The 21,534-nt window shown below is 37.8% G+C and overlaps 1 protein-coding gene across 1 annotated transcript; it reads left to right on the forward strand.

The window, feature by feature from the left end:
- Positions 1-14,365: 14,365 nt before the first annotated feature.
- On the forward strand, positions 14,366-18,274 carry LOC138868383 (uncharacterized). The gene is made up of 5 exons (XM_070145934.1): positions 14,366-14,664; positions 14,751-15,489; positions 15,687-16,451; positions 16,610-16,786; positions 16,982-18,274. Exons 1-5 carry the CDS (start codon positions 14,366-14,368, stop codon positions 18,272-18,274), a joined length of 3,273 nt encoding a protein of 1,090 aa, XP_070002035.1.
- The last annotated feature ends 3,260 nt before the right edge of the window (positions 18,275-21,534 follow it).

The following is a 21,534-nucleotide window of genomic DNA, read 5'->3' on the forward strand; positions in this document are numbered from 1 at the left end:
TATTCCCAAAATTCAAACAAAATAATTTTTCTTTCATTATTTGGCAATTTTGTGCATTTTTGTGTTATTTTCGGTTAATTGTTGCATTTTATTTATGCATGATAATTCATATGAAAATAAAAAAAAAATACATTTACATTTGCATTTAATTTCCCATTTTAGAATTAATTTAGAATAAGATATGAAGTAAATGACAAAAATAGTTCACTTTAGCATTTTTATTGTTTTAATTGTGAAATTGTCATAAAATAGTTTTAAAGTAATTTTAGGCATCAATTAGTTTAGTTTAATTTTTAATTTTTGCAATCTTTATAAATCAGAAAATTAGTAACAAAAATGAGGTCGAAAATAAGGAGGAATTAATTGGGAAAATCAAAATAAAGAGAGAAAATAATTGAAAGAGGAAAATAAAAGAAATTACAAGGGAAAGGAGGGTCTTGGGCAAATAACCAGAACTGGGCCGTTCTTGGTCAAAATTTCTTGGCCCAATTCATTAATCTCCATAGCCCAAAACAAATTCGGACCAGTTTGAGCCCAAAAAATGCTAACACGGTCTGCCCCTTCTCTTTAATTAAACGGCGCCGTTTCCCTTCCCCCATTTGATCTGAGTCGTCCGTTCATCATAATCCAACGGTCCACAATCATTTCCCTATCTCCTTATAAATGTCTGTAGCCAAGTCAAACCCTAGAGACAGACAGCTTCCTCCTCGTACCATCTCCAAGCCTCGCCGAACCACCCCCCCCCCCGGTGGCGAACACGACATACGCCGTTCACCCCCAAACTTACACCACAGATTCCTCATGAACTCCTCTTTCCAACCATACCATTGGTTTCCCTTGAATCACAACCAAGGCCGTCGAATATTGATTTTAAATTTTCCGGCCAGATCGTCACCTATGCCAAACAACCCCAAATTGACACCCTGTGACCGCCAGAACCTCCTCTACCCAATCCCCATACCTGTTTGTCTCGAATCTTCCTAGAGCGGTTTGAATATTAATTTTAAGGTTTCCGACCAAAACCCTCAGGAAAAATCTCTACGATTTCAGACCTTAATAACCTTAACCATCGATTTTTTATAAAAACACATGGTTAGGGATATTACGGGTCAGAAACTTTGGAAGATTTGACGCAACAACCTTTGGCCAGAGCCCTGTGTTATCGATGAGTTCTCTTGTCCTTCTTTTATTATTCGCATTCTTTAAAGTTAATTTCCTGTAATTCGTGCATCATCGCAATGTTCTAGTTTTGTAGTTTTATTCTTCGATTAGTTTAGCTTGGGATTTCTGCCCGTTCTTGAATTTGCTTTGCTTGCCAGCATGTGATTTCTTTTGGTTATAGCGATTCTGTTCATTTTCTTAAACTGATAGCAATAGTTTTAAATCTGGGGTTCTTTAGTTAATTCAGATTCAAGAGTTCTGTTTTGGTTTTAGCTAAATAATTCTCAGATTGTGTTAGCTCACCATAGTTAGTTAACCATGGTTAATAATCTAGGGTAAAAATAATGAATTTAGTTAGTAATTTTCATAAACAAGAAGGGTAATATGGGTAATTCAACATAGGGAATCTGATAGTAACTGAAAATGGAACTCCCTAGGGCCTTCTAGATGGGGTTCTAAATGGAAATTCAAAAAATAGGTGCAGTGACTTGAGTAGCAAGTTAGGAAATAAGGGGTTAATCAGTTAAAAAGTAAAATAACAGAGGGACTAAGGTGTTATAATTGAAGCCTAAAAATTGCAGCTCTTTTGCCTATAAAAGGACACGAGTAGCGCCTGAATGAGGGGGTCTCTTTTTTTCCAGCCAGTTTAGCTCCAAAATACTCTCTCCATTTTAAATTCCAAGTATTGCAGTAGAGATTCTTCTTTGGTATTCTTCATTTTGCTCGAGGCTCAAGTTCTAAAAGCATTCAGAAGTGTTTAATGACTGACTCAAGTGAATTTGGGCTTGTCTAGTTTGGATTTCAGTTGAGTTTTGTTAGTGAGGTTTCAGAGGCATTTAATTTCAGTTTTGAGGGCTAGGAGTGCATGTTAAGTGTGTGTTGAATTGATCTGTTGAGTCTGCTTGTATTTCTGGTTTTCAAAATCATTTCCTGGCCTGTTCTGTGATGCTATATTTCTGAATTTGGTTGTTGTTGTTGTTCAAAGTAACTGACATTCTTTCCTTCTCATATTTCCCTTCCTAAGTACACCTGTACACCCTTGGTTTGTTGAAATGAAATGAAGTTTGGATCAAGGCTCCTCTGTCGCATTTGCTGTTTAAAAGATGTACTGTAGTTATAATCAATCATGCCTAGTTGTTTAGTTTAATTTGGATGAGCTTAATTAGAATTATTTCCAATTGATAAGAACTGCCTAGAAATTGGATTGTAATGATCTACTTGTATTAACTTTGGACTGCTTAAGCTTTTGGACTGTGGAAATTTTGGATTTGTGATTGTTTCATGCAGTGTATATTTATTTAGTAACAAGTTCAATTGATTAAAATCTATAGAAACGAACTGAGGCAGCATGAGTTAGTATTCTGTATTCGACAATTCAATTATCTACTTATTGTTTGTTAGCTTGAGTAAATGCAAAGTAATTAAGGCGCATTGTGTTATCAAATCAAGGATCAAAAGCACGTTGTAGAAGTTTCCAAATGCTCCAGTTGTTGTTAAAATTGATTTTAAATCGTATAGTTTATTTCCAGAATCGAATCCGGGTTAGTATGTGATTAATTGTTAGTAAATATTTTTGGTAATCTACTAGTGGTAATTTTCGTTCAATTGATACCACTGTTGATTTGAAATAGTTGATCAGTGTCTTTAAAATTTGCCTCCTGGTAAAAATTGCTTGGCATTTTGTGGTACATTCTTTGGGATTAAGAGTTTGGGCCCTGATGGTCAGTTGAAGGCCCAAGCCGTGGCTCCTGTTGATTTAATTGATGAAGAGTTCAGGCTGCGTAGCCTGAGACTTGGGCTCGGGCACAATGTTAATAGCCCAAAGTAGGGCACATGCAAGCCTTGTAAATATGGACTGTCAGTTGGAATTTTGGGATGTTTCATCCAGACTCGATGTCTGATTCGCGCAAAGCTGATGGAAATGGAAATGGGGCCCTTTACACAAGCCCAGTTCAATAAGCCCATAATTTGGGCTTAGGTCAAAGAGTTCAATTCAAGATTTAAGCAACAATATAAGTTTGAGTTTTGAGTTAGGTAGCGGGTTCAAATTAAAAGGTTCTTCCTTTTGTTTGGACCTGGACTCGGACTTGAAGCCCGAATTCTAACAAAATAATTGTGTAGGATTTTCTTTATTTTTAGAGATAAATAATTAAAATATCATAGTCACTTTAGGATTGACCTTTAAATAAGATGTTGAGACGAGCCTCGCCGAATAAAATGTGCAAATTGCGGGGCCATCATGCAATGCTTAATTAAACAATACTTAGAGAATCGGGAAGGGCCGTTTAGCAAATTTCGCGGCCCTCCCAAAAGACAATAACGCATAGCCACTTTTGGCGCGATTTTAATAAAATTACCTTCCTAAAATCGGGTGTGCATTTCATGTGACCCAAATCAAAGCCCAAAACGTTGAATAAAGTGTGTCTAGGATTGTGGGTGCATTTCATGTGACGTGATCCAAAGACACATTTTAAACGACGTTCAACTTTCTCTTAAAAAAATGTGTAAATAATAAGCGGTTAAAAGTAAAATTTGGCATATAGGTTCTTCATGTAATAAAATCAGTAAATAAGCTAAATGCAACAGTTGAGCGACCGTGCTAGAACCACGGAACCCAAGAATGCCTAACACCTTATCCCGGGTTAACAAAATTCCTTATTCAGATTTCTGGTTCGCGGATTGTAACAGAGTCATATTTTTCCTCGGTTCGGGATTCAACCGGTGACTTGGGACACCATTAATTTCCCAAGTGGCGACTCTAAATCTCTTAATAATAAATCTCGTTCTGATTGTCCTTTAATTGGAAAAACTCCTTTACGCCCTTGCGGGTGTAGGCAGAAAAAGGAGGTGTGACACGGACCGCATTAAACGAATTGCGGCTGCACAGGCCACCCAGAAGACCTGCAGTTCAGCACCCTATGCGGACCGCACAAAGGCGACTGCGGCCGCACAACCTCCACTGCGCCCCGCACAAAGGCGACTGTGGTTACGCTGACCCCTCTGCGGTCGCACGCGATTTCTTGCGGACCGCAGCAAAGGGTTCAGAGGCCTGCAACTTCCTGAACATGCAACATCTGACTTTCTAAGTCTAAGGCATCCAGGAACCTACTCGAACTCACCCGGGCCCTCGAAACTCCAACCTAAGTATACACACAACCTCAAAAACATCCTACAGACATATAACCAAATTTCTCAAATTAAACCTCGAGATCAATGAAATTTGTCAAAACTCTTTTAAACATCATATTTCTCAATTAATGTCCGGATCGCGTCAAACGACGTTTGTTTTTAACCAAATTTCACATGAATGACTCAAGTCATATATAAGACCTATACCGGGCGCCGGAACCAAATTACGGACCCGATACCAACTCGTTCTAGTCAAATTTCATTTCAATTTTGTTAGACATTTTCAGAAAAATAATTTCCTAAAAAAAATTCACTTCTCGGGCTAGGGACCTCGGAATCCGATTCCGGCATATGCCCGAGTCCCATATTTTCCTACGGACCCTCCGGTACCGCCAAATCATGGGTCCGGGTCTTTTAACCCAAAATGTTAACCGAAGTCAAATTTATTCATTATAACATCAAAACTTAGCATTTTTCACAAAATTTCATATTTAAGCTTTCCGGCTACGCATTTGGACTGTGCATGCAAATCGAGGCAACTCTAAATGAGGTTTTCAAGGCCTCAGAAACACATAATGTGTAAGAAAATAGGTGATGACCCTTTAGGTCGTCACAGCTCGCCACCACTGCCACCACTGCCACCACTGCTCCGCCGGCGCTGCCAACCGCTGCTCATTCTCCGCCAACATGTGATTTCTTTGAAGTGATGGGACACCGTCCAATTCACTTTGTACACGAGGCGCAATTTGGAGGGTCGGTTCAATGCAGGTGGATGTATCCATTTGAGAGGTAATGATCAATCCTTAATTCATTCTTGTAATTTTCTTTAATGTTATCGTATAAAATGACAATGTGTAGGACTATCGGCAAGTGTAAACGATTTGATAAACAGAGGAATAGGATTGAAAGATCTATATGCGAAGCCTATCTTGCAAATGAAACTACCCATTTTTGTTCTTACTACTTCAAGAGTCATGTGCATGTGGCTACAAAATAGACCCAATAATCACACAATGTTGTAATTGATAATGATCCATTATATCCACCAATGTCCATATTCAATCAACTAGGCCGAGGTTCTAAAGATCGATCACAAAGGGGCATAAATAGTATGGATTACAAATCAGCTTCAAATCATGTATTGTTCCATTGTCCGGAAGTTCAATCCTTTCTTAAGTAAGTGTTGACGTACGATCAATTTACATGGACTATTATTTAATTACGTTGATGTAACTAACAAAATTTTTAGTGTCTGGCACAGTGACTTCGTGAGTCAATTTGGCCATGATGCTGTATATTCCACATTTGAGGCGTGGTTTAAAGAGTGTGTAAGTGCATCTTACATACTTGCTCACATGTGAATATACATACTTGGTCACCTGTGAATATACTTGCTCACTTGTGATTTTTTTAACGTTACATGTAGGTCAATAATCCAAACAACAATGTTAATCAATTTTTAAAAGATATCTCTGGGGGACCTGCACCTATGGTTACAACTATGTATAAGTATTTTGTGAATAGTTACAAATTTCACACCGAGGAATGCTCCAAGTATAAAAAAAGCAATAACAGTGGGGTGTGTGTTAAAGGTTGTAAAGGCAACCAGGATGGAAAAATGATTATTATGGTGTGATCAAAGAGATTCTTGAATTATCATATTCAGGTTGGCCAAATAAGAAGATCATACTTTTCTGATGCAAGTGGTTTGACCCAACACCTAGAAGAGGTACAAATGTGCACTCATAGTACAACATAATTCAAGTTAATAAAAAGGGAGTATGATCGCTATGCTCATTTTATAATTGCAGAAAATGTTAAGCAAGTTTATTATGCTCCATATCCATTGTGAAGGGATAAGTCTGATTGGTTGGTTGTAATCGAAACTAATTATGTTTGTAGGATGGAAGTTGAGAATGTGCTAGATGTTTCTTACCAAAACGATACCTCAAATGTTAACCAAATAGTGAATGATCAGTTAGAAAATGACTTGGAGCATCCTCAACGCATATTAGAAGAAGTTGATATGGAGAAAATAACAACCGTAGAAAATGAGGATGAAGAATCACCTATTGAAAATGCCATAAGTGAAGATGAAGAAGTAGCTCTACACCTAGTCGTAGCTGCCACAGGGCGCACCGGCTCCTGTCCGCCGGATGATGCAGTGCGTGTTCTCACCATCTACGAGAGAACAAGAATAGAAGTGTTCAATCATCAATGATAGAATAAAATCGCACGATAGAGTAAGAAAGAAGTGATATTTTTCCTAAACTCCATAGCCTCTGGAAGATAAGTACAGACATTTCTATATCGATCCTCCAGACTCTACTAAGCTTACTCCTGACTCGTAAGACCTAGGCAACCTAGCGATCTGATACCAACTTGTCACAATCCAAAATTCCCACCATCGAGACTATGATGGCACCTAACATTTCACTTGCTAGGCAAGCCAACGTTAGAATAGTCTTAAGCCATTTTTAAACAATTCAAGTTAACTGATGCCAATTAAACTGAAATAACAAAAATAGAAATGAAATAAAGTACAAAAAGTCTAACAACCGAATTATCTAAATACAACTCCGGATCTGGTGTCACAAGTGTACGGGCTACTAGAATAATACAGATAAAGGTCTGAATGAAAGTAAACCTGTTTGAAAGAAAATACACAACTAAGCTAAAGTAGAAGAGGACTTTAGGACTGTGAACGCCGAGCAACTATACAGCAAGTCTCCGTCCAACAGTCAACCCGAGAAAGCTACTGACCACTGCTAGGATCGACCCTAAAATCTGCACAAGAAGTACAGAGTGTAGTATGAGTACAACCAACCCCATGTACTATGTAACTGTCGAGCTTAACCTCGATGAAGTAGTGACGAGGCTAAGGTGGGTCACTTACAATAACTTGTACACAGTATAAAATAATGGCAGGAAAGGAAAATATGAAAACAAAATAAGGTAGTTAACTCATGAAATAAAGCAATCCTTAAAGAAAACTAGTAAATAAAAGAAATACCAATCCTCAGAGTCTCGTGCGAAAGCACCAAAGCAAACACAATATAATAAAGAAAACAAAAGGCATAACCTGCTGCGGCGCACAACTCGATCCCACCGTACAACACGATCCTCCCTTATTCCACCATGTAAATATCAATAATAATAATTAAATATATATGTTGTGGTGGGAAATTCCACTATATAATTAGAGTCAACATCGTAAATCTACTTTATTTCACCATATCAATCTTCCCTTATTTCACCTATTGCGGTGTGCAACTCGATCCCACCGAATCAATATAAATCCTCCCTTATTCCACATGTTGCGGCATACAACCCGATCCATAAATAAATCAATAAGTGGCATCAATTTTACAACTCGAATCACAAGCATCTCTGTGATTAACAAATATGAAAGCTACAAATCAAGAAAGAATATCGTACCAAATCAAGAAAGGCTACAATTAATACTGAGCAACAAGACAAGTCAAATATATGACAGTTAAAGAGTACAAGTAAGACAATTAAGGAAAGTAGTAATTAATCATGGAGGCATGGAAGAAATTAACATTTTTAATGCGAGAATAATAATGACAAGTACCAAGTTAAGGCATAGGAAGCAATTAAGGCATGTCACAATCAAGACATGGAATAATATAATCAATGAAATATGGGTAGACATGGAAACAAGTAGTTGACGGCGTATATAAACCTGTCACCTCGCATATATGTCGCTACACATGAAATTCACATAGAACGTACCTTAAGGGTTCCTATTCCCTCAAATCAGGGTTAGACCCAACACTTACCTCACTCCCCAATCAACTCAAGGTTCAACCACGGCCTTGACTTTCGAACAACCTCCAAACCAACCCAATCTAGCAATTTATTGACCGAACGATTCAAAATAAGATTTAGAAACTACTCACAAATGAAAGGGGTTTAATCTAGGTCATTGTTGAAAAAGTAAACAAAAGTCAACCTCGGGCCTGCTTGGTCAAAACCTGATATTCAGATCAAACCCAATCGTCCATTCACCCCCGAGCCCGATTATATAATTAGTTTCGAAATCCAACCTCAATTCGAGGCCTAAATACCAAATTTACAAAAATCCCTAATTCTACTCAAATCCCTAATTTCTACCATGAAAATCCTAGAATTGATGTTCGAAATATTATGAAATGTAATGGGTAATTGAAAAGAAGTAGATTAAAGTCATTTACCAGTGAATTTAGGAAAAACATCTCTTGCGAAAATCGCCTCTAGGGTGTTTAGGGTTGTGAGTTTGAAAGAAATGAACTAATTCCCATTTCCCCCTTTTTTACCCAGCTGCAGTTATCACAATTACGATACATAGTTTGCAATTGTGATGATCGCAAAAGCGACCAATGCCTCACAAATGCGAAAAAGTCTATGAGCCTGTTTTCCTCGCAAATGCGACAATTTTGTCGCAATTGTTAACCAAAGCAGTCCGCAAATGCGAACTATACTTCGCAAATGCGAAGAAGCACCAAGTAGACAGTGGTCGTAATTGCGAAGCAATTGCGAAGATGCAGAGCCCGCAAATGCAATAAATCTCTTGCAAAACTCTCCCCAAGCCAGCCCATGCTCGCAAATGTGACACATTGTTTGCAAAAGCGAGACTCACATTTGCGAGCCAGACCTCGCAATTGCGAGATCTACAGATAACACCAGAAATAGAAATGCATCAGCTATTCTTCTAAGTTCAAAACCACTTCATAGCCTATCCGAAACTCACCCGAGCCCCTCGAGTTCAAAACCTAGCATGCACACAAGTGTAGTAACATCATACGAACTCGCTCTTGTGATCAAAACACCAAAATAACACCTAAAACTATGAATCAGACATCAAAGCAAATGAAATTTTTAAAGAAACTAAAGAGCTTTCAATTTCTCAATCGGTCGTCCGAATCATGTCAAATCGACTCCGTTATGCACCAAATTTCGCAGACAAGTCATAAATACTGAAATGAACTTATACTAAGTTCCAGAATTAAATATGAACCTGGTAATAACAAAGTCAAACTACGGTCAAACTTATGAATTCTTTAAACCTTTAGACTTCTAGTTTTCAACAAATTATGATAAATCAAGTTAGGGACTTCTGAATTCGATTCCGGACATACGCCCGAGTCCCAAATCACGATAGAGACCCAACGAAACTATCAAAATGTAGATTCGGATTCGTTTATGTAAAACATTGACTGAATAAAATCAAATGAGTTTTAAGGCACGATTTCACATTTTTATCAATTTTCTCATATAAATCTACCAAAAAAAAAGACACGGACTGCACATGCAAATCGAGGAAGGCTAAACGGAGCTATTCAAGGTCTTGGAATACATAAATAAAGGGTAAAACTATAAATGATCTACCGGGTCATCACAAAGTATTATATTAACAATATTTCCATATAACATTACACACTTCATTTACAGACTAAGTGTGCTTGGGAGGAACGGCATAACAGTGCCATTCTTGCAAATTTTGAGTTCAAATGTCGTAAGAGACTATCTGATTCCTTCTATTCTACTCAGAAAAAAAACAAGAAGCCTTCACGGGTTCCACTGCATTTATGGGAGGATCTGCTGAGGCAGTTGGCCACTGAGGATTTCAAGAAGAGGAATGAACAGGGAAAAAAGGCACTGAGTGGGTGCAAGGAGCACGGGGACTGCGAGAAGGCTACTGGTAAATCCTTAAAGCATTTAACATCTATTTTTTATCGAACTATATTTATTTTAATTTAGTTAACGTATTTTATTATATTTGTAGGAAAAAAATATGGGAGGAAGCTGACACACGATGAATATTTCGTGGAGACTCACATTCGGAAGAAGAAGGCACCGACAGATCTAAGTAGATGGGTAAAGGACCGGGCGGAGACTACATATGTAAGTTTCATAACTACTATAACTTAAAATTAATGTTTATAATATTATATAGCTAATAATTTTCCATCTTTTAAATAAAGGGTCGCTATAAGACTACTGCAGAGGAGTACAGTTAGAGATTTCCACCAAATGAGCAAGGCCACCCACCTTTCATTTCAGACGAAGAAGCGCAGAAGATATGGTTGGATGTTATCGGTGGTCCTAAAAAGGGATAGCATACGGACTTCCAGAGAGATCATTTCGGCACTGTCAGCAGAGCTTGAAGAGGCAAACGCTAGAGAAGAAAAGAGAGATAAACAATTTGATAGCCTTCAAGGTCAGCTAGAAAAGAGGGACCAACAATTTAATGTTCTTCAAGGTCAGCTAGCCAATCTTCTTGCTAGTGGTGCTTTCCGGATTTTCTAGTCTCGTGAGTCTTCCTTAGATGCTAATCCTTCTAGTCGTGATCCTTCGAACCATGTCGACGATGAAGCTTCTAGTAGTGGAGATGGAGATGATTTAGTACAAAACACTCATTGAATGATGTTTGTATTATATTTGAAGTTTTAACTTGTGAAAAGTTTAGTTGTTGGAATGTTTGAAACTCTATAAGTGTTGTTAATATAGTTTTGATAGTTGTTATTGTCGACATTATTTTTATTGTTGATGTTATTATTGTCATTGGTTGAATGGAAGCAATGTGATACTGCCATTATAGGTTGTTATTGGTTGTTGGCAGGTGGTGCAGCTGTAAAAAAAGAGAGCAATATTCAACCATATTTTTACCCAGAAAACTAACAACTTAGCGACCGAAGTCGGTCGGAAATGTTAAAAGTAAATTCCCAGAAATTTAACATTACCGACCGATTTTGGTCGGCATCAGCAATAAATAATTTCCAGGCTTTGAAAATACTGACCGAAATTGATCGAAATTTGTGTTTTTAAATTTAAAATGATTTAATAATTCCGACTGACTTTGATCGAAAAGAGGCAATTTTTAAAAAATTTAAAATTTAAAATTAAATACCGATATCGGTTGCTAATGTGAAAAATAATTAAAAATTATTTTCCAGAATACCGACCAATTTCTGTTGGTATTTTTAGTTTTCCAATAGCCTGTGCCAGATAATTTGGTTAAAGTTTGGTTGTATTTATCGAATGATTGCGGTCGGAATTGGTGACCGGCTTCAGTCGCTAGACCTTAGCAGCCACTCTTTTTTCGACAAATTGAAGTTGGTCGAAAATCGGTCGATAGTCAATTTTTGTAGATCTTAATTTCATTTTCACGAGTTACTATAGCAGACAATGTTCTTCATTCAATTTCAGCGATTCAGCTAATTCCAGCGCTACTTTTCATCACAACAGCTTGTTTTTATAACGTGAAAGTGTTCTCTTCTATTCTAAGATTGGTTTGAATTCTAAGCTTCATTTTAAATAAATTACTGTTTTTTACAGTTTGGACTGTGAAATTGGATTCACAGCCATAAGCAGTAAGTCACGTGAAGCTAATTCGAATTACAGTAGCATCGTTTTCTTGCAAAGCTGCTGCACCTTTGTCATGTAAGTAATGTGCTAAAGAATTACAACTGTAATGGACACACAAGCAGGTGGCCAGCCACATTTGGTGGTTGTGCTGCCTACACAACCTCCTCCAAACATTGCACAGATATCAGGGAACACAAATAACAACAAACAGCCGATGGATTACTCCAAATTTCTGAAACCTTGCACTTTAAATGCTGAAATGCAGGAGCAACAGGAAGTTGAGCCAATTCCTATTCGTCCACCTACAATATTGAATGGAGAACATGTTATTCAGTTCACAGAAGCAGAAGTAGAAAGGATGGATATCATCGAAGGATTACAGTATGCAGTAGTTGGTATCTTATGGCAGCCCAGAAATTCAACAACTGCGTAAGTTAATACCAATTCAATGCGGAATTAAAGGTGAATGTAACATTGGATTTCTAAGGGATAGACATATTTTGATTAGAATGACGTTAAGGCAGGACTATCTTCATTTCTCATCAAAAACTCATTACATAAAGGACAGGGATGGCTATCAATATCAGCTTAGGCCATTGATTTATGACTCAAAGTTTAGAGCAGATGAAGAAACACCCAAGGTAATGGCTTGGATTTCATTCCCAGGTCTATTGCCAACCTTTTTTGTAAAGGAATATCTATTTTCTCTAGCTACAGAAGTAGGTAAACCTATGCATCTAGACATGGCAACAATTAATAAAACTAGACCTAGTTGTGCTAGGGTGAAGGTATTAGTTGATCTACTTGTAGATTTGCCTAAAAAGGTGAGGATAGACATATTCAATGAAGCTAAAGGAACTACAAGAACTGAATGGGTGAGAATTCAATATGACATGCTGCCTAAATATTGCAGACATTGTAAACTTCAAGGGCATGATCAATTTAAATGTTGGAGGATACACCCTGAACTATATGTGGAGAAGGAGAATGATAACCAAGAAGATACAACTAAGAAACAGGACATAGGGAACTCACAGCCTATAATGATGTTATCTAGTGGAAAGGTCGTGGGTAATGTGAATGTTACAGTAAAAGAGCAATGGAAGGAAGTGAAGGACAACAGAGTTAGAAATGTAGTAAATCAAAATACTAGTCTCAATAATAATGGAATGGAGATGGCACCAGCCAAGCAGTTTGAAAACAATAAGAACAAGGAGGGTACAAGCATTGTAGAGAGACAAGTAGAAGCACAAAGCAATAGTGGTAAGAAATCGGTGGCAGTAGACAATGAAGATAATGATCATGTTCAAGTAGCTAACAAGTTTGCAATATTACAAGGGATGGATGAAGAGGAAGAACTTGTTAATCAATTAGCAATGGAGGCAGCTAATGCAGCAACAAACAGTTCAGCACTTCATAACCAAGCATCTACAAAGCAAAAACCAAAAAATATGGTCAATAATGAGGGAAAGTTAAATCCAGCAGCACAAGCTTTTCATCTTAACTCATCGGGGATTAGTTCGACTAATGGTCTAGTCAATGGAAAGGAGGCATCAAAAGCAAAAAATAATATTGCACAATGGGTAGAAAGAAGTTTCAAGGATAAAACAGGAGAAGGAATAGTGAAGAGCAATAAATCATGTCAGGAAATCCCATCACAAGATACATTAGTGAACAAGGTACTTAATAAAACTCCAAATTCTCAAGCAGAAGGGTCAAAATCGTCTTCATTTAAAGAAAGAGTGCAAGGTTGTGGAGGCAGGCTATGGGATGCACAAAGGGAATACGATTCAGAGGAGAACGAAGTACCACTAGGAGCACAAGCTTATGAGGAACCAAATGAGAAGGACAAAGAAGAAGATGAGCAAAGTGTAAATGGAGAGCACCATTCCAATAACAACAATACAACTGGTAATTTTTTAATAAAGGGAGGATCAGAAAATGTTGAGCACAACAATAATTTTCAAATAGCAGAAGTCACAGAAATTAGAAACTATGAAGGAAGAGGCCCAGAGGTAAATGATCCTGGAGGAACAGAAGATGATAAACTTCAGAAATCACAAGAAGACCCACAAGGACACAACTCAACAGAAAAGGAGAAACAACCAAAACAAAAAACAGAAATAGTAAATATTACTGTTACATTGGAGAAAAACCAGTTGCAGCTGTTAAAAAGAGGAGAAGAGAAGGCCTTGGTCCCTAAAAAGAATGCATTTGGAGCTACATCAGGAGGGAAGGAAGACAATGAAGAAGGAGAAGAACCTGGTAAATCAGGATACGACATGGATCAAGAATCAACTACCCAACACCTTATGAATGCTGCAAGGCAAGGTGACTTATCACCTACGCAAGTGGAAAAGGCAAAATCAGCAGTAAAAGGTAAGAAGAAGCAACAAAAAGATAATTTTGCAGCACCAAAAGCTGGGGTGCACACAAGGAGAACGCTAACTAAATCTAACAATCAGTGATGAATGCTCTCATTTGGAATATAAGGTCAGTCAACACACAACAGGCCTTTGAAAGGTTGACAAAAATGCATAGGCAAAATCACTATGAATTTGTAAGATTAATGGAGCCAAAGCAACAAGCAAAAAAACTGGAAAGGTACTGAAACAAGATAGGACTTGCACAGGCAATTTCAAATGTTTCCAACAAGATCTGGGCTTTCGTAGATGAGGTATTTGAGGTAACTGTTATGTACAATATGGTGCAACAATTAACACTAAGATTGTTTCATACTGAATCGCATGTGGAGTTTGTCCTAACATTGATATACGCAAAATGTTATGCAATTGAGAGGATAGAATTATGGGATTCATTATATGCAATGGCAAGGGATATGGATGCACAATGGCTTGTAGGAGGTGATTTCAATATAATATGGGATGAAGAAGAGAAGTTTGGTGGGTTACCTGTGTCATTGAATGAAATTGATGATTTTCGACACTGCATCAACACTTGCAATCTCTTTGACCTTGGATTTAAAGGCAGCATATTTACATGGTGGAATGGGAGAGCAGAGGAAGATTGTATATTCAAAAGACTAGACAGATGTTTGGCCAATGTTGAGTTCCAACAAACATTTCCAGGAATAGAGGTGCAACATTTGTCAAAACTGGTTCTGATCATAGTCCAATGTATCTGAAGTGTGATATTGAGACTCCACCAATAAAAAAACCTTTTAAGTTCTTGAATTTTTGGGTGGAACATGCGACTTTTAAAGATGTGGTGAAAGAGAATTGGTCTGCTGATTTCAGTGCAAATCCTTATATTCTTTTTAATCACAAGTTAAAAAAATTAAAGAAGGCCCTTTCATTGTGGAGTAAGGCTACATTTGGAGATATTGTCCAAAAGATAGCAAGTATGGAGGGGGTAGTGATGGTTCATGAAGCAGAATTTGAAGCAAATCCTACAGTGATGAACAGGGAAATGCTACAAAAGGTTCAGGCAGAATTGATCAAATGTCTGGCACTAGAGGAGAAATATTGGCAACAAAAGGCAGGCATGACTTGGTTCAAGGAAGGGGATAGGAACACTAAGTTCTTCCACGCACAAGTGAGAGGTAGGAGGAAGAGACTTCAGCTTAACAGAATTCAAAACAGTGGAGGAACCTGGATTGAAGAAGAACAAGAAATTGCAGAAGAGGCTATCAAATTCTACGAGGAACAGTTCACACAAGAAGCTACTCCTTCATCATTTGATATCGTAGAGCATGTTCCTAATCTTATTAACATTGAACAGAATGCAGAATTGATTAAGCAGCTAACAAAAGAGGAGGTTAAAGTGGCAGTACTTGGACTTAATGGTGATAGTGCTGGGGGCCAGATGGTATGACAAGAAAATTCTATCAATCTTGTTGGGACTTAATAGGGGATGACATGTATGACATGGTGAGGGCTTTTTTCAATTTTCATGAGCTACCCAAGTGTGTAACACACACAAACCTAGTTCTGCTACCAAAGAAAAAAGAAGTTACCACTTTTTCTGATTTAAGACCAATAAGCCTCAGTAATTTTTCAAATAAGGTTATATCAAGGGTGGTACATGAAAGGCTAGTGAAATTTCTCCCAAGTCTGATATCGGAGGAACAAGCAGGTTTTGTTAAGGGAAGGAATATAGTAGAAAATATCCTACTAACTCAGGAGATAGTGACTGACATTAGGCTTAGAACTAAGGCTGGACCTAATGTCATTCTGAAGCTAGATATGACCAAAGCTTATGATAGATTATCTTGGCTATTCCTAACCAAGGTACTGAGAAAGATGGGATTCACAGAAAGGTTGATAGGGATTGTCTTTGGATTAGTTTCAAACAATTGGTATTCTATTCTAATCAATGGTCAAGTTCATGGGTTCTTTAAGTCCTCAAGGGGAGTAAAACAAGGTGATCCTCTATCTCCAACTTTGTTTATATTGGCAGCAGAAGCATTACCTAGGGGTCTCAATGAACTACATACTAACCTGTACTTTTGTGGAATTGGGATGCCAAAGTGGAGTCCAAAGATCAATCATTTGGTGTATGCATATGACATGATTATTTTCTCATCCTCAGATGAAACATCTCTGATGCTGGTTATGCAAGTGCTGAAGGCATATGAAGCTGCATCTTGGCAGCTTGTTAACAAGACCAAATCAGCTGTGTACCTACATCATTTAACAAACATGGAAGTGGTCAGCAAGGTGGAAAGGATCACAGGCATTCAGAGGAATGAATTTCCTATCATATACCTAGGTTGTCCTATTTTTTATGCAAGGAGAAAGCTGGAATACTATCAGCCCCTAATTACTAAGGTAATGGACAAAATGCAATCATGGCAGGGCAAGTTATTATCAGTAGGGGCAGGGCAGTTCTCATATCCCATGTACTGCAAAGCATGCCTATGCATCTATTATCAGCTGTAAACCCTCCAAATTATGTGATAAATAGGTTGCACAAATTGTTTGCTCAGTTTTTCTGGAGCAGCTCTGTAGGAGGAACTAGTAGGCATTGGGCTTCATGGAATACCTTATGCATGCCAGTTGAGGAAGGAGGAATAGGTTTCAGGTCACTGTATGATGTAGCAAAGGCATTATTCAGCAAGTTGTGGTGGAATTTCAGAACGAAATCAAGCCTATGGAGCTCTTTCGTATGTTAGAAATATTGTAAGAAAATGAATTCAATAGTTGTTCCATGGAAAAGGGGGTCTCACATATGGAGAAAAATGCTGGAATGCAGAGATCTGATTGAACATCAAATCTTTTAGCAAACAAAAAGGGGATCCTCACTTTTTTGGTTTGAAAACTGGACAGGTCTTGGGGCACTATATTTTTTGGTTCCTCAGGACTTTGGCATTGATGAAACAGTACAAAATGTACATGAGGTTACCTTAGATGGTGAGTGGGATGTGGACAGGCTATTTGAATTGCTTCCTGAAGACTTAGCAGTACACATTCTGGAGAAAATCAAACCTCCTTCATCTCAGCAGGTTCTTGACATGCCTTGTTGGATGCTGGAAACAAGAGGATATTTCAGTGTTAAGTCAGCATGGGATTATACGAGAATAAGAGACGAACCAAGAATAGCTTATAGGATGATTTGGGTAAAGGGACTGCCTTTTAAAATAGCATTTTTCATGTGGAAAGTGTGGAAAGCAAAGTTACCTTTAGATGATTTCTTGAAAAAGGTAGGCTACTGCATGCCATCAAAATGTTGGTGTTGTGTACAGCCTGATGAGGAATCTTTTCGGCACTTGTTTTTTAGATCAGAATCTGCAAAGACAACTTGGAAGTATTTTCTATCGAGGGCAGGAATAGCTGTGGAGGGACTTACATTGCACAAAGCAATCACAAAATGTTGGACTGCAAATGTGTGCTTAAGGCTAAAACCAGTAATGCAAGCACTCCCCTCGTGCGTAGTATGGAAACTCTGGAAAAGAAGAAATAGTATGAAGTATGGTGATAATGTGACAACTAGCAGGGTGATTTACCAAGTTTCATCAAATCTCCAGGCATTGGTGAAAGTGAGAAAGCCTGGGATGGACATAGTACCTCACAAATGGAAAGATCTTCTAGCTGTGATGGAAAATTTCACTCCCAAACTTAAGGTTACCAAAGTCTTGTGGGAACTTCCAAGTGCGGGATGGCTAAAAGTTAATACGGATGGGGCATCGAGGGGAAATCCAGGCAGGAGCTCAATAGGTTTTTGTATAAGAAATGAAAATGGTGACATAGTCAAGTCAGTAGGGAGGGAGATTGAGGAGATAACAAACACAGTAGCTGAAGCGAAGGCCATGGTAGAAGCACTAAGGTTCTGCAGATTTCGACAATACTCTCATGTATGGCTTCAAACTGACTCAATGTTATTAAAAAAGATAATGGATGGGATTTGGAAACTACCATGGATCATATCTGAGCAGGTAGAGGAAATGATGCAACTAATGAATGGGGGAAATTACACATTTACTCATATTCATAGGGAGGGCAACAAGCTGGCTGATCATTTGGCTAATTATGCTTTAGATCATGGAGAAATAGAATGCCAACATTTCTGGCATCTAGATGCACAGGGAAGGAGGTTGGTTAATGAAGATAAGCTGCAATGTCCAAGTCTAAGGGTGAAGGTGGAAAGGAGATAAGAAGCAAAGAGAAAAGGAAGAGCAGGAGGCATGTCAACTTAAACGACCAATATATTCAAATCCTAAGGGAGAAGGGTATTTCTATCGCGCAGGTACAACTACGTTATGTTAAAGAACAAAACATTTCTGTAAACAAGATGGGCAAGTGATATTAAGTACAGTAAAAGATAACAAATTTAATGGAATCTGCAAAAGCACACTAGGAATTGGCATAGAGGAACCATGTATTGTAAGCACATGGTTTATTGTGAAAAGCGTGAAGCCTGTCTCTTGGTCTGGGAAGCGCAATCGAGCAAAAATGAATGCAGGAAAGGAAGAACAAAGCACACGCGTGGAGGGTAGCAGCTGCCATAACAAGAGCAGCTGGGACATGAAATTTGGGAGTAAAATAAAAAAAGGGAGGCACGCACGCTATAACATAGAAAGGAACGATATAAGGTAAAGCATGCTGGACATGAACGCTTTTGATACTTGAGCATGCAATACATTAGCTCAATTCGAGAAATGGTAGACCGTGTCCATGAAAAAGCAAGGCACGAAATTGGGTTGGACATGAAATTGCACGCTTCAATTGTTTATCTCGATGCTGGAGCTGCACGCATGGCCTAAGCATGGGGTGGAAAATCGTAAAGCAAGAAGGCATGCACAATATTTTATTGGAGTGCTTTAAGAGGTGGGGGAGTGTCCTTTTAGGACGAAATTTTCAAATGACTATCAAGCTGGAAATGCAAAGCACGCTGAAAGTGCTACTTTGATAGTGCATGTTTTCTCACATTACTGGAGATGGCTACTATCACAAGAATAATTCAAAGATTGCTTATACAAGCAAAATCTGGGCAGTGGCTACATGGTTTGGACACTCGTTCTAATAACCTGCAGGGGCAAGATTTTTGTCATTAACCATATCAGTCCATATATGATACCAATGTAGAGCTATGTTATCAATATTGGTAATAGGTATTATGTAATAGTCATAGTTATTTTTCCATTGCGCAAGACAACATGACATTTTGTATGTTATGATTTGTTTGGATTTATATATATAATAAAACTAGCCCTAGGCGGTTACCTAGCGGATTGCCAAAAAAAAAAAAAATCGGTCGGTATTCCTTAGATTCCGACGTCGGTATTCTTGGACGCTTTTTGACCGTTTTCAGTAGTGTAAATGTCGCAGTTTCAATTCCAGCTAATAGTTTAGCACATTCATCATTGTTACTATGAGGTTAAATTATTTTAATAATAATAAGTTTGATATATTTTACCGAAAATATCTATGGTTCGAGTCCGTATTACTCTATATAAATATATGAAGTAAATGCAAAATTAAAAAGGAAAGATATTTCTTCATAATTATTTCTTGCTTGCCTGTGAAGCAATTAACTTTATTTTGTCTGTTGTGGATGTTAAATATAAGTTTTAATGATGAAAAATAATATATCACACTTGGTGCAGGATCATAGGGGATAAAATGAAGGAATCAAGGAGCCCTCGCATTCAAGTATGGATTAAGGAAACAATCTGATAATGGGAGCAAAGCAAAGGAAAAGTATCAATGATTAGAGATGAAAAAGGAAGAAGCAACGGAGATCTGGAAAAGAATCAATCAATGCATTGATAGATATCAGAGATTCGGAAAGAATCAATCAATGCCTTGATAGAAGATTGACGGAAGCTATTATAGGAAGGTTCCAAATCAGAGGAAAATAAGATTGTGAAGCGATGCACTAAAGATCGTTGAAGCCCAAAATCAAGGGATCCACCAGTGATCCTCAAGTAATGGAAAAGATATGCCCATCGGATGAACAACATGTCAAGACCACAAATCAAGGAAGATAAACGGAAACTTGATTTTATTCTTGGAAAGAATCAATTTATGATTTCCTTTAAGGATCAACTCCCTTGGGTTTGAAATTTCTCAAGATTCACGAGTCAAGAAGGCCTCACTAAGTATATATACATCCGTTCCAGGCTTGAAGCAGATATATTTTGAACGAACCATTACCATTCCTTTTGTTCTACTCCAAACAAGCATTGTAGTTCTTTTAGATCTGCTTTGTAATTTGTGAGAGAAGAAAAAGAGACAAACACTGGTGAGGCATTGTATCAAGAAGAGAGAAGTGACATAGAGATTAAGTTGGTGTAGAGCTCTATCAACGATTGTGTACTCGAGAAACTTGAAACACTGAAAGAGAACACCCCTGCAACCCAAGGGAACTAGAGTATGATTCACATTGAATCTGAACCAGTATAAAATTCTGGCATCTTTATTTCCTGCATTTTATTTCTGCACTACTATTATTATGTTCTTATCTCTAGTCGACTAATTGGTAAACTAGTCGACTACTTATAATACAAAATTAAAATCGGCAATTCACCCCCTCCCTCCTCCCCCTTGTACTTTCAATTGGTATCAGAGATAGTCTCACACTTTTTGCTTAATAGCATGTGAGAACAGATCATGGCAAATCAAGTAATTATCGGAGCACTCTTTTAACAAGGAACGTCGCAAGTCAGGCCACCATATTTCAATGGACAACAGTTTTCTCACTAGAAAGTGTGAGCGGGAATATATGCAAAAACCTATGATGTTAAATTATGGCATGTTATCAAAAAGGGTAACTATCCATTACCAATAGTCTCAACCACTCATTGATCCTGAAGATATAGATGAATACATAGACGAGCATATGACAGTTGTTCAAGTCAATGTTAAAGCACGAAATCTACTCTATAATGCTATAAGTGGATAGGAGCATGAGAAAATTTCAAGCTGTGATACAGCCAAAGAAATATGGGATAAACTGAAATTACTTATGAAGGTACCAGCGAAGTGAAAGAAACTCACATTAACATGTTGGTTCACGACTATGAACTCTTCCAAATGAAATAAGGAGAATCCATTGATGAAATGTTTGCAAGGTTCAGCAAAATCATTAGCGATCTAAAAGCCTTTGGTAAACCTTACTCAAGTGGTGATCAAGTTCAAAAAATTGTAAGAAGTCTCCCTACCACTTGGCAAACAAAAGTTGTTGCACTTGAATCTCAAGATCTAAACAAATTTTCATATGATAAACTTCGAGGAGATATTATAGCATTCGAGAAAACACATCTCAAGAAAACAAATCAGGAAGAAAAGAAGAAAATAGTTGCTTTCAAAGCAACAACTGAAAGACTTCAAAATGATATTGATGATGACCTAGAAACTCTTAAATAAGAGATTACCATGGTATCAAGAAACATGGATGGTTCAATGAGAAGAT

The sequence above is a fragment of the Nicotiana sylvestris genome, chromosome 5 (assembly GCF_000393655.2).
Source record: "Nicotiana sylvestris chromosome 5, ASM39365v2, whole genome shotgun sequence".
NCBI classification, from domain to species: domain Eukaryota; kingdom Viridiplantae; phylum Streptophyta; class Magnoliopsida; order Solanales; family Solanaceae; genus Nicotiana; species Nicotiana sylvestris.

What these genes read in the sequence shown, in the direction of transcription:
- LOC138868383 (XM_070145934.1), top strand. Translation starts at nt 14,366, where the DNA reads ATGGTGCAACAATTAACACTAAGATTGTTTCATACTGAATCGCATGTG. An exon ending in ATAGTGCTGGGGGCCAGATG is followed by an intron (nt 15,490 to 15,686) that starts GTATGACAAGAA and finishes TTTTCAAATAAG; the next exon opens with GTTATATCAAGGGTGGTACA. An exon ending in CAAGCCTATGGAGCTCTTTC is followed by an intron (nt 16,787 to 16,981) that starts GTATGTTAGAAA and finishes TTGGTTCCTCAG; the next exon opens with GACTTTGGCATTGATGAAAC.